The sequence below is a fragment of the Gymnoscopelus braueri genome, assembly GCF_963280865.1.
Source record: "Gymnoscopelus braueri genome assembly, contig: SCAFFOLD_273, whole genome shotgun sequence".
Classification (NCBI taxonomy): Eukaryota; Metazoa; Chordata; class Actinopteri; order Myctophiformes; family Myctophidae; genus Gymnoscopelus; species Gymnoscopelus braueri.
This window is the reverse complement of record NW_027660625.1, coordinates 20,001-37,929: the sequence shown is the minus strand read 5'-3', so window position 1 is coordinate 37,929 and position 17,929 is coordinate 20,001. Positions and strand designations below refer to the sequence as shown.

The following is a 17,929-nucleotide window of genomic DNA, read 5'->3' as shown; positions in this document are numbered from 1 at the left end:
AAAATTAGGAACATTTTAAACACGCTTTGAGCCCTATTTTATTCTTGGCTATTTCAAAAATATGCGACATGTTGTTAGCTTGTAGATCTGCTATTTTCAAAGAATATTAACACATGTTGACAAATCTTCGTTTATGGCACAAAATCTTTTCAGGTGATCGCCCAGTCTACAGTATTATAGCTGTTATGTCTTCATGGTGTGGGAGGAAACCCACGCAAGCTTGGGGAGAACATGCAAAGGAGCCATGTAACCTTCTTGCTGTGAACCAACCTCGTCCTATTATATTATATTATCTATATAACTCTAGACCAGTGTATCCAGACTGCTGCTGTAGATTTAATTTGATTTGACAATTTGAAAAAGCACATAAAATAATATCATCAAGGACTACACAAAGAAAAGCTAGCTTTTTTAATGTGATAATGAATGGCCTTCACCTCCCAGATCTAATGGCTAGGAAGGAATGTGAGAACAAGTGATCTTCACCATTTATAGTGGCTTTAAAAACAGCTGAGCCTTCATTGGACTACTGAACTACTTTGCCTGCCTGTCTCCTTGGTGGCTGTCCTATCTGTGCTATCAAGCTAGCTGAAAATAGCGGACTTTAGTTACTAGTTACTTTGTAGATTTTGATTACTATTATACATTACTCACTTCGGCCCTATTTCGGCCATTTGAAAATAGCTGATCTACAAGCTCACAATGCGTCGCGATGCAACGCATTGTGAGCTTGTAGATCTGCTGTTTTCTAATGATTTCTATACATTTTATACATTTGAAAACTTGTGAAGTGGGACATTCTGCACAATAAGTACTTTCTACTTTTGGTACTTTAAGTACATTTTTATATCAATACTTTTGTACTTTTACTCAAGTAAATTTTTCATTCCGGACTTTTACTTGTAACAGAGTATTTTTACATTGCAATATTAAGTAAAAAATGTGAGTACATTTTCTGCCACTGGCTGAGTACCTGGCAGGTTATGGTTGACAGACCAGAATAATTGACAAAGGGAGTGACTGCCTAAGCGGCTGTGTCCACCAAGGCGTTTTTTTCTCTCCCCCTGAGCGCAGCGTGTGCAGCCGTGTTGTATTTACGCTACACTAGAAACGCCAGGAGCGTGACGACGAGGCCCTGAGCGTCTGTCCTGCGCTGAGAACGTGCACATTTGCCGTTTTTATCTGGTCAGCGAGAGTTGAAAAAAACACACTACTTAGGGGCAGAACACGCTCACAGCGCATTGCACTTTTCATTTCATTTCACTTCATTTCACTTTTCAAAAATTGCTCCACCCTCAAGCGATGCTCAGATGAGCATTTCAGAAGAGCGCCTTGCGCTTTCAGCAGGGGGGGGACACTTTGGTGGACACACTAATTCAGTGATTCTCAACCAAAATGTTGTCTTTAAAACTTTGAAAATGGAGTTGTCATTGTGATACTGATAAATACTAAATAGGAACTTAAAGTATACAGTTTACAGTTTACAATTTAGGCATTTAGCAGACACTCTTAATCCAGAGCGATTTACAGTACGCAAGGACACAAGATAATATCGTAATACATCAATAATACATCAATAATACATCAAATGCATAGAAATAGAAATCTAATAATAAAGTAATACATAAGTAAACCAATAGTCTAATAATAATGAATACATACGTAAACCAAGAACCTATCATCAGCCTGTACATTGAAACTACACATTATAGGATGCCTGGCATCTGTCTACATAACATGCTATCTAAGCTACATTTTAGCCTTTGCATAATCCTGCAAGGTGGTCAAGGCTAGGGCAAGTGCTACGGGCTGAGGTGGAGTCTGAAGAGGAGAGTCTTCAGAATACGGCAGAAGATTGGGAGTGAGTCTGCAGTTCTAATTGGCTCTATGCACGGCAGCCGCATTGGAAAGACCTTCACAGGTGTTACTGTACCAATGATACTAATGAAGGCTCTGTTCCATTCTGGTCAAACAGAGTCAGGGTGATGATATTGTGCATGTTGGCTCACTGGAAACACTCTGCTAACACTAGTGGGTCTCAAAGTGTGGTCCAGGGACCCTCATGGTTCCCCTTGAGGGGGTTCCAAATGGTCCCTTACGGGTACTCGACCCGTAATGGTCCATTTGGTTCCATTTGTACACTCTCAGAGTTATGGGGGTCCTTGAAATGAAAAGGTTTGAGAAGCACTGTGCGACGCTAAATGGAACAGAGCCTTTATTAGTATCATTTGTAACACCAAATAAGGAAGAGGCCCAATTTCTTTCCAATATGGCTGCTGTGCCTAGGGAGCCAGAAGGGAGCAGAGTGTGGGACGTGTGGAGCGTTGTCCCGGATGTTTTAGCGAAGGTTCTGACAGCTTCCCTGTGTTAGCTGATACACTACGTTAGTTCCATTGATCCATAAGCCAGGAACACAATTGAACGTGATGAAAATGCACGCCGGCGCGCGTCCAGAAAAGGTTCAGAACCCCCAGAATAATTGATCGTCTGACTTTCTCTTTGTTGCTCCTCTTATCATGAAAGGTAAAGCTATAGCGCTGTGAATGCTAATCATGCTGCTGTTCTTCTGGGCTTGTTGTTGCCGTTCACAGGTGTGCAGTGGTGGAAGAAGTACTCAGATATTTTACTTAAGTAAAAGTAGCAATACCACAATATAAAAATACTCTGTCACAAGTAAAAGGCGTTCAAATTCTTACTTGATAAAAGTACAAAAGTATTGGCATAAAAATATTCTTAAAGTACCAAAAGTAAAAGTACTAACATGTTTGAAAATAGCAGATCTCAAGCTCACAACGCGTCGCATCGCGACGCGTTGTGAGCTTGTAGATCGGCTATTTTCAAATAGCCTGGGTAAAACAGAGCTAAAGTGGTTAATGTATGTTTTATAATGTAATGATTTATATTAGCATAGTATTTTGCAGGGCGTTGCTGAAAATGAGCACTTGTGCTCAGCTACTACCCTGGGTAAATAAAGAATTTAAAAAAAATATATATATATATATCTGCAAAGTAACTAGTAACTAAAGTTTTCAAATAATTGTAGTGGAGTAAAAGTACAATATTTGCCTCTGAGATGTAGTGGAGTAGAAGTAAAAGTATAGACAATTGGAAATGCTCCAGTAAAGTAAAAGTACCTCCAAATTGTACTTAAGTACTGTACAGTACTCTGTACTAGTTAATTTACACCACTTGCTCCTCTTATCATGAAAGGTAAGCTATAGCACTATGAATGCTAATCATGCTGCTGTTCTTCTGGAACTTGTTGTTGCCAGAGCCATTCAAAGACAGTTACGTCACCTCCATCCACTTCTTCAGGCCAGGTCTTCTACATAGCCTTCTATTGGCGAATAGTGACAAAGCCCTAAACCGGAAGTTTACGGAATGCATTGGAGTCTATGGGCGTTTGTAACTATTTCCAGTTTACATGAACCACGCTGACCGACGCTGTTTCTGCCCCCTCAGTGACGGAACTCTCTAATATAAGGCTCTGGTTGTTGCCGTTCACACAGGTGTGAACCAGACCCAGTACTCCCAGACCGGGCGGTACGGGAAGACACGCGCGGAGGAGGACGCCAAGAGGTACCTCAGGCAGAAGGAAGAGCTGGAGAAGGTGAAGGAGAAGCTGAAGACCACACTGGTGTCCCTCCGTAAGGAGAAGAAGGAGGCCAAGGAGGAGGTGAAGAGTGGCAAAGGTAGTGAGAGGAATTGCATGTATTACTAACTAGCTTCACGATTACATTTAAACTTCCGATGTACGTACCACTACTGCAAGACCGATACTATACTCAGTGGTGGAACAAGTACTCAAATGTTGTACTTTAGTAAAAGTATCGATACTGCGATATTGAAGTACTCTGTTACAAGTAAAAGTCTCGCATTGAAAATGTACTTGAGTAAAAGTGTTTGAAAATAGCCTATGTATAAAATAGGACTAAAGTAGTTAATGTGTGTTTTAATAATGTAATAATTTATATCTGCAACTGTAACTTGTAACAAAAGTTTTCAAATAACTGTAGTGGAGTAAAAGTATGATATTTGCCTCTGAGTTTTTGTGGAGTAGAAGTAAAAGTATTGGAAATTGGAAATACTCAGGTAAAATACCTCAAAATTGTACTTAAGTACAGTACTTGAGTAAATGTACTTGGTTACTTTCCACCACTGACTATCGTGTGTGTATGTGTGTGTGTGTGTGTGTGTGTGTGTGTGTGTGTGTGTGTGTGTGTGTGTGTGTGTGTGTGTGTGTGTGAGTGTCTGTGTGTGTGTGTGTGTGTGTGTGTGTGTGTGTGTGTGTGTGTGTGTGTGTGTGTGTGTGTGTGTGTGTGTGTGTGCGTGTGCGTGTGCGTGCGTGTGCGTGTGTGTGTGTGTTTAGCCCGGGGTGCAGAGCAGAGGTTAGCTCGTCTGGAAGCTCTGTGTAAACAGAAGGAGGAGGAGAGGGTGGAGCTAGAACTCAGATTGACAGAAGTGAAGGAAAACCTGAAGAAGTCATTGGCTGGAGGAGCGCTGGGTCCGCCCACTGATACCAAGATGAGTGTCAAGGTAGGCTGCCTGCAATATCATACTATGCTAAATATGAAAACATTACTGGCCAATACTTTGCTATTTATGTTTGCTATTTATCCTTGCTACATCAGTGTATGTCCACATTTTGACTGTGTCATATTTTTGTGCCACAGTAGCGATGTTGATCACCATATGGTATATAGTTTTTATAGAGCCATAGTATTGTTTTTTTTAGAACCATATTATTGTATTTGCTTTTTTCCCTTTACGACAGTTTTTCTTTTCTTATTTTTTCTTCTTCTCTTTTTTTGCACAATAATGTAGGATTTTTATCCCCATAATAATCAAGTTTTGATTCTATCATCACTGTGGTATCTTTTTTCATCCCTGCTGTTTTTCTAGTTCCATACTATGCGTTACACTGAGCCATTCCTTTGATTGCCATGTACATTGTGTGTGTGTGTGTGTGTGTGTGTGTGTGTGTGTGTGTGTGTGTGTGTGTGTGTGTGTGTGTGTGTGTGTGTGTGTGTGTGTGTGTGTGTGTGTGTGTGTGTGTGTGTGTGTGTGTGTGTGTGTGTGTGTGTGTGTCCAGGCACAAGGCAGTAAGGTGGAGAAGGTTTACAGTGAGACCATACCGGTCAATTCAGCGTCTGAGCTCCGTAAACGGCCGCCGTCTCTCTGCACCACCGCCACACGAGGCAACGTCATGCAGAAAGCAAAGGTAGGCTGTGTGCGTGTGCGTGTGCGTGAGAGAGAGAGAGAGAGAGAGAGACATTCTGTCTGTTATAATTTGTGTGTGTTTGAACCTGCGTGACCTTTGAGGGAACCCCAAATTATACCAGTTAACGAGGCGGAAAGTCCCTGTGGTGAGGGCAATGAGTGTATGATCACGTCCCTGAATGCTAGGGCTGGGCAATATGACTTCAAATCAATATCACAATGTACTGAACAGAAATAGCAAATCTACGCGTCACGATGCGAGATGTGAGCTTGTAGATTAGCTGTTTTTGCTTTTTTTTGGTACAACGAAGTATAACCTAATACAGAGTTAAAGGAGAATTTTGGACTAAAGTTTTCTTACCTTTTCTATGACGTTATGATATCTTAGGATGAATGGTACAGTAGAAAATTTTCATAACTCCACCCCTGAGCCGCCACAGCTTAAAAGGTGCGCGGATAGGCCTTAGGTTAGATCACATATTTTAATAGCTTTTTTTTTTTTTTTTTTTGAGATCTGACGTTCATAGTGACAGAACACTATGCAACTAAAAAAATAAAAATAAAAAAAAAACATAAGTCTCGCTAGACGAGATTGAAATCTCGAGATTTCAATCTCGTCTAGCGAGACTTCTGTTTTTTTTCTTTTTTGGGGACAGTGTTCTGTCACTATGAACGTCAGATCTCACAAAAAAAAAAAAAAAAAAAAGCTATTAAAATATGTGATCTAACCTAAGGCCTATCCGCGCACCTTTTAAGCTGTGGCGGCTCAGGGGTGGAGTTATGAAAATTTTCTACTGTACCATTCATCCTAAGATATCATAACGTCATAGAAAAGGTAAGAAAACTTTAGTCCAAAATTCTCCTTTAAGTGCAGTGGTGGAAAAAGTACTCAGATATTTTACTCAAGTAAAAGTATCAATACTGCAATATAGAAATACTCCGTTACAAGTGAAAGTCCGGAATAAAACATTTACTTGAGTAAAAGTACAAAAGTATTGGTATCAAAATGTACTTAAGTACCAAAAGTAAAAGTACTAAAATGTTTGAAAATAGCAGATCTACAATCTCAAAACGCGTTGTGATGCGACGCGTTGTGAGCTTGTAGATCGACTATTTTCAAATAGCCTAGGTATAAAATAGGGCTGAAGTAATGTATGTTTTATAATGTAATAATGTATATCTGCAAAATAACAATATTTGCCTCTGAGATGTAGTGGGGTAGAAGTAAAAGTATAGACAATTGGAAATACTCCCGTAAAGTAAAAGTACCTCAAAATTGTACAGTACTTGAGTAAATGCACTTAGTTACTTTACACCACTGGTTTTGATATATTTTCGGTTAAATTGCCCATCCCTACCATTATGTTCCGCTTAATTGTGTGATTTGATTTGATGTGTGCGTTTGTAATCATGTGAGTGATTTTGAGTTTATGAGAGAAAGTCACAGCGATGGACGTCTGTCCTCATGTCCTGCCGTGTCCCTGTTCTTCAGGAGTGGGAGTCCAAGAAGAAGGTGACCTAGACGGACCGACGGACGGATGGAAGTAAGGACAGCGTCACGGGGGGGACACCCTGGCCTTTGTGGCGTTATGAGTGGCAGGAGGACGGAAGAATAAAAGAAAGGAGAAATGTAAAAGAGGGCAAGAGGAAGAGGGGAGCGGAAGGACAAGGACGGATGAGGACACGCTTTCCTCTCAACCTGGCAGGAACATGACAAGGAGGAGGACTCGACGCTTGCATGCAGACGAAGGATTCTGCATGTAGGAAAGGACTTTTATTTATAAAGCAATGTAAATATCACACATTTGGTCATTTTCCTACAGTACCAGTCCAGTACAGTATTGCTACTCATAGGTCGCTAAAAGTACATCATGTGTGTGTGTTTGTGCGGTATGCTTACAGTACACATATGTGCACACAAACACACTTCTGTGTATGTGGGTGTGCCGCATATTTGCGAGTGCACGCATCGCTGTGTTTGTGTGCGTCATCTGCATGTAAAGTACCCACAGTTCATCACGAGCTACAGAGAAAGAGAGATATGTTGATGGGCAGGACGGCAAAGGGACGGAGCAATTCAAACGGTAAAGCCTGATTCATACTTCTGCGCCGCCGGTGTTGCTCACCGAAAATAGTTTTGGTGCGTGACATCCCGCGCAACCAAGCACAGTATAACTGAGGCTTTATTGTGTCATGGGGTGAATGTTCAGGAAGATTCCATGGTTCCCTGGGCTGATAGGGACAATGAAAGATGCCATTGTTTTGATAGACATCAGGGATTTCTTTTTGTTTTTTTGTCATACATACTATGGTTCCCCTTGTCATAGTTACTGGACATTTTACACTGGCCACTGATGGAGGAGAAAGACCTTTCTCTGATTGTCCTCTTTTTACTCAAAGGAAAAGCCGCAGCCACTTATAGTTTGCTAGCACATGTTAGCACAACACAACAACTGGTGGGTGTAGCCATATGTCTTATGGCCAAAACTCCTGCAATGTCAGCGAAACATGCATTAGATGACATGTCAGTGTAACTGGACTCATCCAAGAGTGTCAGGGACACAAATGTATGTTTGTGGAAACAAACCCAAACTTACATCGTTCTTTATGAACAGCTGCAACTACTTCACTAGCACATGTTACGACAACACAACAACTGGTGGGTGCTGTCAAATCATGATGTCACTATAAGACATCATACACCTATTATGAACAGTCCATTGGTGCCAAATGGGATTTCCCGACGTCCTATTAGTAGGAAAAATTCCACATGTTCCGTCCAACTTTGTTATTCCTGGTCGGAAACTCTGGACTTTCTCAGAGCTCTGAGATAGTGCTGTGACGTCATGTAAACACAATAAGCAATAGGTTTCAACAAGTTTATGCTTTTAAGCCGACTTTCAAGTTTTTCTTTATACAGGGATGAGGTTAATTTCTTATATGAAAACAGTATAGCAAATGCAAGTTTATTTCAGGTGTCCGTTTTGTTTGACTTGTGCCATAACAATGACGGTATGTGAATTTTGTCCGTCTACCCACTACAATATGAAGAACGTTATGATAGATGGCCACTAATTAGGATACATTATTTCCCCCTTTTTGTTTTTGCCAAAGTAAGATAAAAAAAGATTATACGAAGAATTTACCTAACCAAATAAATTATTGTAACTACCTTAAATTATGAGTATTCGTGAAATTCCACTTTTAATGATGTTTGTTTCAGTATTAGGAGAACCTACAGGTGGTGTTTCTACAAAATGTAATGAAGCAACTGTTTGTTATTGTAATGTGAAAGTATTTTTGATTTAACCAAACATGTTTGTGTTGATGCCAACCACTGTTTCTAACTATGAGTACTGCACTTTATTACATTGTTTTGTCTTCATATAAATGTATTTTAAATTAGATTCACTCTGTGCCTCTTTTGTCATATTTGAGGACACATGCATATTGCATACATCTCAGATATCTGTGATTCAACTTCTCCTTTGAATCCGTGCACACACACACACACACACACACACACACACACACACACACACACACACACACACACACACACACTGTGGCTAGTGTGACTGACACTGACTGTCATCATGTATACAGTATGACTCCACATTTGGTCAATGTTTCAGCCTGATCAACTCTTTTCACTCTCATTATTTTATAAAAGCCATTATAAAAGCCATTATAGCCCAAGACAAAACTGGGACTGGAACACTACGAAATGGAAGCTGATTTGTTGAGTTCCCCCTCCGGATAGGAAGTTGGTATCCCAACCTTGTTACGACCCTGAGGACGTAAATTTAATTTCATCTGTACTACTGTGTGTTTTAATCTTCTGTATCCACCTGTTTCCGCGGGAATTTACTGGAGCAAAAATCCTGTGTGGGAAACATCCTGCGGACGGACCGGAAGTAAGAATTAGCAGCTCAGTGTGTTTACATTTGCATTATGCGACCAGTGACGCTACAGCTACGTTCTGCTGGCAAATATAAGCACACTGAGCCACTACTTCCTACTTCCGGTCCCCCCGCAGGAAGTTTCCCACACATCAGGAAACTACCCGCGGAAACAGGTGGATAGGTTTGTGTGTTTCTGTGTGTGTGTGTGTATGTGTGTGTGTGTGTGTGTGTGTGTGTGTGTGTGTGTGTGTGTGTGTGTGTGTGTGTGTGTGTGTGTGTGTGTGTGTGTGTGTGTGTGCGTGTGATGGGATGCAGGTGTGCTTGGCTGATTGAATGAGTGATTGATTTTGCAGATTGTTGGAGGGAGCTGATTGGTTCCTTCCAACTTTCTGGAGGGAAGTTTAAAAAGCTGGTTTTCCTCAGGTTCAGCTCCAGGGTTCTTTCCTCTTTACACTCCAACCAGATTGCCAGCCGACAACAAGGCCACACTCATTTAGAATAATGTTTGTTAGTGTTGTTCAGTGTTTTTTTAAAGCCTGGGTTTAGTAGGGGTGCGTAGTCCCAGGGTGTGTAGTCTTTTTACTGATCTTGTTTTCTCCTGTGTTTTGATTAGGTGTTATACAGTAGGTTAGTGATTTTTCTTTTGATAGGTAAGGTCAGTTTTATGTTTAGTTTCATTTTTTATATTGTCTTGGCTATCAGCCCATGCACCTAAAGTTTTTAATAAAAATCCGTAAAAAGGCTACACCTTTCGTGAATGCTGGTGGTCCTTTGGAGCTGGGAAGAGAGGAGTCCCATTTAGCATGTTGCGTGCCAAGGTTTCCCCTAGGAATCACTATAGCAGTGCCAGTGATTAATTGAAATATAGAGGTTTAACTCTTTGCCTACAGAAGGTATGGGACTCAAACAAGGAACCTCTGCATTTATAGGAGGATCACCCAGGTCTCCTGGGATCAGTGCAATGAGTCAAGACTGATTTCAAGATTAAATAATTTATTATTGCTTGTTTTGGAGTGTGCTTGGCATAGACAAAACGATACAACACACAACAACGTAAACATATATAAAAAACGAAATGAAACATGTTACTAGAGCAATAAAGTTGCAATTCTGAACTAATTTTCACATAATTTTCTGTATGGTAGAATATATGAATACAGTATAAGTAGTACATCAGCAGTGGTTGGAGGTGGCCTCCCTAATCTTCCATTGAAAAATGTAGACCTGTAGAATGTAGAAAAGGCCAATAACAGTTAAGTTATTTGTTCTGCTGATGTAGAGCACTGGTTCCCCAACAATGTGCTGTAAGACAACTCAAGGTGTGCCTTGGGATTCTGTGACAACCGCACATTATTATTGCAATGGATATAACCGTACAAAAAGTTTTAATTTACTATTATGGAAAAACTATAGAGGAGGGAGACCGCTGTACAATGCAAAAATAGTTTTAATGCCTTCAAACAGCTATTTTACAACTTTTTGTTTAGGCAAATGAACAAACAGTTCAGGCTGAAAACCTTACAGAGTTCTCAGCTATTGTTTTTTTGCATTGGATCCTTGGGAACCCTAGGACTCTCCACTTTTTTGTGGCAACTTACAATATATATATCAGCACTTTGTGCGCATTCATTTCCTAATACAGAGGTGAATTCTATACCCTAAAAAAAAAACATAATTTAATAATTTTCAATCTGGGGTCCCTATGTTGGGCATTTCCTTATAGGCAGAGATTTTACCCTTTTTTTTTACACTTTTCTTTACACATTATTTTTTTCTTCAAAAATAGCATATCTACAAGCTTGTTGTGAGCTTGAATATCATTTTTTTCCTATTTTATAAAGTATGAAATATGTTTTTTATTTAGTACATTTTGAAAATAAACATTTACAGAGTGATGAGTGATATGTTTATCTTTGTTTCAGTGTGTTGAGCATAGTGGATAAAATGAATATATATGCTTGTATGCTTGTGCTTTTTATTTTGGCAGTTATTTATGCCACAAACACTGAATGATGTTAGAAAGCCTGTCAACATCCCTAATGGGGTTCAACAACATTAAATGACATTATAATGTAAATTTAAACTATTAGCATAATAAGCAACAACTGGCAGAAACCTTAATTAATAAGAATAATTCCATTAAGCAGTAGTGAACAGCTGAATAATACAGAGCCCCAATTTTGTATACCTGTAAATGTTTGAGCGAACAAAAAAGGATGATACATACACAGTACTTTGCAAAGATTCTAGGCACTTATAATAATAATGCCATGAAGGGGTTGTTTATCAATAAACAACAAAGTGCGGTAAACAGAGAAAATAAAAATAAATTCAATATTTGGCGTGATCACCCATTGCCTTTAAAACTGCAATAATTGTCCTACTGTAGTTACAATCGCACACAATTTTTAAGGTACTCGGCAGGGAAGTTGGAGAAACTTGCCACAGTTTTTCTGTCTCAAATGCTTGTGCTTTGTGTACCGTAAACCCAGAATGACTTGATGATGTTGAGATCAGGGCTCGGATCATCTTTTCGCTGAATAATAGTGAATATAGTTCTTTACTCTGGCTGTGCGTTTGGGCTTGTTCTCATGCTGCCGAATGAATTTTTTTTATTGATGGGCTTTGGCTTTACTCTACCTCTATCTTCTCTCTTCTCACGAAAACTACAAATGAGGGAGCGTGCACGAAAAAAAGAATGTCACCCACACTTCTTTACACCTGTAATCCTTTGATGTGACAATAAAGCTGATTCTGATTCTGCCGGTACTGTACGGTATTTCTCAACAATGAGAAGACCACTAACTGTGACCAAATCTCCAAACTCTCTCTAAATGCATCCCCAAACCTCCAAAACAACCTCCACCATGCTTCACTGTTATTTGCAGGTTTGTCCTTGACCTTGCTCTCCAGCTCTTCATCAAACAAAGTGCCTTCTGTTGGAGACAAATATTTCACGATTTGAATTATCAGTCCAGAGCACCTGCTGACTTTTTTTTCTGCATCCCAGTTCTTGTGTTTTCATGCATAGGGTGGTACGTGGCTTTGTTTCCATGTCAAGTCTTTCATGGCCCGGGTACCCTTCTTCTTCTTTTCCCTTTTCCTCTCCTCCCCCCTGTCGGTTTCTTTTGGTCTCTGCAGAAGAACTTGGTCAGCATATCTGGAAACGAGATTCAAGATGCAAGATTTCAAGATGCAAGAATTTGTTGGTTTTACATATAACGATTATGAGTTCATAAGCACGTACATAAGTAAACTTCTTTGGTCCCTCAACATTGTAGCAACAATAATAAAAGAAAGAATTAAGAAAACAGCAAGTAATGAGGTAAAGAAATAGTAAATATGTACATTAGTCATAGCACCCTTTGAGGTACTTTTAAGGTGCATGGTTCCTAGTACCTCTAAATATGATACAAATGCAGTACGTAGAGTATGTATGTACACAGTATACATATTTAAGCAATAGATAAATATATATACACTAAATAGCCTACAGTGTATATATATACACACGCATAGGCAGGAGCACATGCGCCTGCCTGCCTGTGTGTGGGATGTGTTTAAATAATTGAAATTGTGTGATGATGAGTCCTATGTGTGATTGTGTGTGTGTGTGTGTGTGTTAGTTGCTTGTGTATGTATGTGTGTGTGTGTGTGTGTGTGTGTGTGTGTGTGTGTGTGTGTGTGTGTGTGTGTGTGTGGGTGTGTGTGGGTGGGTGTGCGTGCGTGCGTGCGTGTGAGTGGCGGGTTTGTGTAGTCTTGTGAAGTCTGTGTGTGTGTAGTAGGGAGGCAACACGCCTATAGTGTCAATCATTCATAAACCTGCCTGGGGGGGTATCTGTTTCAGAGCCTACTGGCCTTGGTCTTGTGGATGTGGAACTGCTTGTCATCTGAAAGTCCAGGGTTTTTTCGTAAATCCATGGGCTTTACTGACATAGCATCAATCGTATATATCCTGGAGCGAAGCTCGGATCCACTGATGCACTGGGCTGTCCAACACAGCCCTCTGAAGTGCTTTGCAGTCGAGGGCAGTAACAGTTCCCGTACAAGGTAACTGGTCAGGATGCTTTCTCTACAAGGCCTGAAGGATATTGGGCCCTATATGGCAAACTTCGATAGGCTCTATGCACAGCAGCCATGTTATCACTTCCTTCACAGGTGTTACCAATGATATTAATGAAGGCTCTGTTCCATTTAGTGGTTCTCAGACTTTAATTTCCACAACCCCATAACTCTGAGAGTGTACAAATGGAACCAAATGGACCCTTACTTTATAGCAGCCACTGGTATAGCAGAATGTTTCCAGTCGAGCCAACATGCACAATATCAGCACCCTGACTGTTTGACCAGAATGGAACAGAGCCTTCATTAGTATCATTGGCAACACCTGTGAATTTCTTCACAATATGGCTGCATTGCATAGAGCCTCCAGACAGCATACTCGTCCCAGGTCCTCTGTGATGTGAACGCAGAGGAACTTGAACTCACTGACCCCCTCCCCTGCTCCACTGTAGATGGAGCATGCTACATTTTGCCCTCCTGAACTCCCCAATGAGCTCCTTGGTCTTATCAATGTTGAGAGACAGGTTGAGACACAGGGCACCATTGTGTGAGTTCTTGACCTCTCTCCTGTAGGCCAGTGGTTCTCAACCTGTGGGTCGAGACCCCCAGGGGGTCCCCCACATGATTTTTTTTTTTTGGGGGGGGGGGGGGTCTCAGATGACAGTGAAGTGACAATATAAGGACCTTTAAGACCTTTGATACCTTAAAAAAAAGAAAGAAAGCTAAGAAAAATACCATTACTGCATCCCAAGTAATCAACAAACTAACTGGTCAAATGTTGGCCAAATGTCAAATATTATAAGAAAGAGGTAAAACAAAATTGTTTAAAAAAACGATCTACAAGCTCACAACACCTTGTAGATCAGCTATTTTCACAATATTTATCTGTGGAACTGAGTCAATATAAGTGTAGCCTGAGGCTACGAGCTCAATCCATGGTCTTGAAGGGCGGATCCAAACACAGCCGCCCGGATTTGTGCGTGGCTTCCTATTGCTTCACCAATCTATGTCCCCGCCTCCCCTCCCCTCCCCCCCTCGGCCTGTGCACGGAGCACGCTGACGTCACCAGATTTAGAGCGACGCCCCTCTGCACTCTGATTGGTTAGGAGATAACAAGGTCCAAGACCATCGTTCCTGCATAGCTCCCCCAGGCTTTTTTTCTTTTGTAACAAAAAAAAAAGCCTGGGTTTCCGAGGCTAATATAAGTGTAATGCCTCAACTCCTACATTCCAAGTGGTTGTCAGGGTGGAGGGTCCCCAGTTCAGATGTGATTATTTTGGGGGGTCACAGCCTAAAAAAGTTGAGAGCCACTGCTGTAGGCCATCTCTTCACCATTGTTTTGTGACAGTTATCTTCGGCACATATACTGGTATCCTCAGCAATACTGGTCTCGGCTCCTAATCGAAGCATGGAGCATGACTTCACCTTCCGGAGCACAAACAGCCTTGTCAGCGGAGACAGCTGTTCAGGGGGTTGTTGTTGTTGTTGTCAGTGATCTCAAAGCAAGTGTAAGAGGTGTTCAGCTCATCTGGGAGCGTGTGACAGCTGAGTGACTGGGTCTCGCTCTGAAGTCAGATATTGTGTGTAATCCTTGCCACAAGCTATGTGGGTTGTTCCTGATTAGTCGTGACTCAAGCCTCTCACTGCAGTTGTTTTTTGCCTGAGTTGAGCGCTGTTCTGAGGTCGTAATTGCCTTTCAGCTGTTTCCTGGGTTGAGAATCCAATGTCTGGTTTTGCACAGAACTGTTTATCCATGGCATCTGGTTTGGCTAAATCCTGGCAGTTATAGTGGAGACTATGCCAGTTATGCAGTTCTTGATTATGTCCAGAACCGTGTCTGTGTATATACGCTCTCGCCCTCCGCTGCCTCATGGAAAATTGTTAAAAACATTCTCAGAGATGCTTTGTTGAAATCCCCAACCATGATGAAAATGGCCTCTGGATATTTATTCACTGCAATGCTAATAGTCCTGTGTTAGCCTACGGCAGAATGTTAATTTCTTTGTCCCTGTCCACCGAAATATGGTAAATCCCACTGATATGGCATGATCTGGGATGCTGTTCGACAGCTAGGTCTCTGTGTGGCGATAATGCTGCAGTCCTTAGTTTCACACTGAGAGGAAATCCTTGCTCTCAGTTCATCTAGTTTGTTGTCCAAAGTGTTCACAATGGGGGAGCCGTGGTTCGGCTGGATCTCCATCTCAATCCATCACCATCAGCCCAGCTGTCCTTCCCCTCCCAAGGTTGTCTGGGTTGTAAGCTTGCTGTTGTTTTTCAGATCCCCTGCAGTTCATGTGAGCAGATGGATTCCAATGGAAAAGTGTCAGGATCATCAAATCTCTTGTCATGCCTCAAGTAGGTGGCTGCTCGAGTGTCTGTGTCATACCTCAAGTAGGTGGCTGCTGTAGAAGTGGGAAAAAAACAAGTACAAATCTACAATATCACTGAGAAACGCAAAACGAGGCACCATGTCTTGATGCCATCTTGTTGCCACCTGTCTGCCTCAACATGTCTGCCTGTGAGAGACATTGCTGATGGAGGTTAACCACTTTGTGTCTTGATGTTATGCTCACTCTTGCCATGGTATGAGATTTTATTAATTCATGCTTTATTTTACTGTACACTAAACCAGCTGTACCTTTTGATCCCATTAGATAACTAGAGATCATTTTGTTCTTTATTATACAGTAAACAAACAACCACAGTTATACCGTATTTAGACAAGAGACATAGTGTGTGCACATAGCTACAGTAGCCAGGTTCAGGACAAACAAAAGATCAACATAAAGAAAACAATTATATCGGCACACTAATACTATTTTATTGCAATTCAACGTTTCGATCATGCTGGATCTTCATTAATAATAAATCTGGAAATGGGCGTACACGGCATACACATAAAGTATGACTACACTGTATTGCCATATTATACCCAAAGTATATAATGTAAATGTACTTTTATACCAAATTATACTCCAAGATAGAAGATTTTGGCAAGGTCTAATTAGAAATCAAATACAATTCCATCAGATGGAAAATATGCTACTGTTGGACCTACAGTATTATACCAAATTAGGCTTTAATTAGACACCAATGTATTTAATGCTACCAACATGGGCTTATGATTAGACTTAATTAGCCAACTGTAACTAGAAAGGAGCACAACATTCTCTGCCAGGAGGCATGCCCCAATAATAATACTTACACTGTCTAACGTACAGTATAACATCAAACTCAAATCTCCTGAAACGCTGTGTCTCTGTGTCCAGTGTGCGCACATGCATGCACGTACATCACAGGTGCTTGGGTTATGTTGGCATGTATGTATGTATGTATGTATGTATGTATGTATGTATGTATGTATGTATGTATGTATGTATGTATGTATGTATGTATGTATGTATGTATGTATGTCCGTACATTATGTATGTTATGTATGTATGTATGTATGTATGTATGTATGTATGTATGTATGTATGTATGTATGTATGTATGTATGTATGTATGTATGTATGTATGTCACTCTGTCCGCAAAGACTCTATCCACTCTATCATCATCAAACAAGGGCAACATTCATCTTTGACCACAAAATAGCTCCACAATGTCACATATTGAGATAGACATCTAATATATGAAGTTTCATGGTCCTGTGATGTGATGTTTATAATGTATTGAGTCATTGGGACAGAGTGACATACAATAGATACACACAGAAGGATACATTACAGTATAGGTTCACAATCGCTTTGCAGCTCAGCAACTGTAATCACAACACAAGGCCATGAAACTTCATAAACACTGTATTACATCTCTAGCTTAACCCTGGTTTAACTACTGGTTTAGAAGGCATTTGTAGAATCGGCCTCAGGTCTTAATGGGTTAATATCTCATCGTGGTAGAGTACAATTTGGCGGTCAAAGGTCAAGGTCAAGACAGTCAGTTATGAGCACATTTGTTGTGCATACAGCCTAATGACTTCTGAACTATTCATCGTGACCGTGGCATTGAGCCATGTGTGACTCGTGTGGAACCTTGTAATGCACGGGCTTATTACACAAGAGCCTCTGAGTGTATGAGGGGAAAGTTACAGAGACTATGAAGTTTGTCCTGCACGGTGTCCTCCTGTGTCCTCGTTCTTCAGGAGCGGGTGTCCAAAGAAGGTGACCTAGAGCGATGAATGGACGGAAGGACGGACGGATACTAATAAAAGACATAGTCATGGAGGGACACCCTGGGCTTTGTGACCTGAAACACAAATGAGTGGCAAGGTAAAGGGAGAAATGCAAGAGAGCGTGAGGAAGAGGGGAGGAGAGAGGATGACAGATGACACACTCTGCTTTCCTCTCCACCTGGCAGGAGAATTACAGCCATGAGGAGGACTCACTGCTTTCATGTACAGATGAAGAACTCTTGTATTCCTGTTTGAGAAAATGCTCGAAAATCTGGTTGGTGTTTTATACTGTAAACCACTGTACATTTCACAAATTTCACATCAATACCTACTGTGTGTGTGCTAGCATGCATGCATGCACGCGCACGCCTGCGCGCACGCACGCGTGTGTGTGTTTGCGCGCGTGTGCGTGCATGCGTGCATATTTATGTGGTATTGTCAGTGTATTTAGAGTGCATGCATACTGTATGTGTGAGTGTGTATTTCCCTATCTGGGTGCCATCAATTCTGTATGATTTTCACTCATGGTGGTTTGAATCAAACACTGAGGCTCCTCTAAACCAGTGGTTC

General features: G+C 41.0%; 1 protein-coding gene across 3 annotated transcripts in view; it reads left to right on the top strand.

Annotated features, from left to right (window-relative positions):
- Positions 1 to 8,627, top strand: part of LOC308081358 (actin filament-associated protein 1-like 1) — a gene marked incomplete at its 5' end in the record, with an annotated part of 54,144 nt that extends 45,517 nt beyond the window's left edge. For all 3 annotated transcript variants that reach the window (XM_080457737.1, XM_080457738.1, XM_080457736.1), the window contains 4 exons: positions 3,510 to 3,692; positions 4,370 to 4,536; positions 5,093 to 5,221; positions 6,713 to 8,627. In XM_080457737.1, coding sequence (XP_080313863.1) covers positions 3,510 to 3,692; positions 4,370 to 4,536; positions 5,093 to 5,221; positions 6,713 to 6,742 — 509 coding nt within the window. In that variant the 3' untranslated portion in view covers positions 6,743 to 8,627. The remainder of the gene's footprint in view (positions 1 to 3,509; positions 3,693 to 4,369; positions 4,537 to 5,092; positions 5,222 to 6,712) is intronic.
- Positions 8,628 to 17,929: the final 9,302 nt, after the last annotated feature.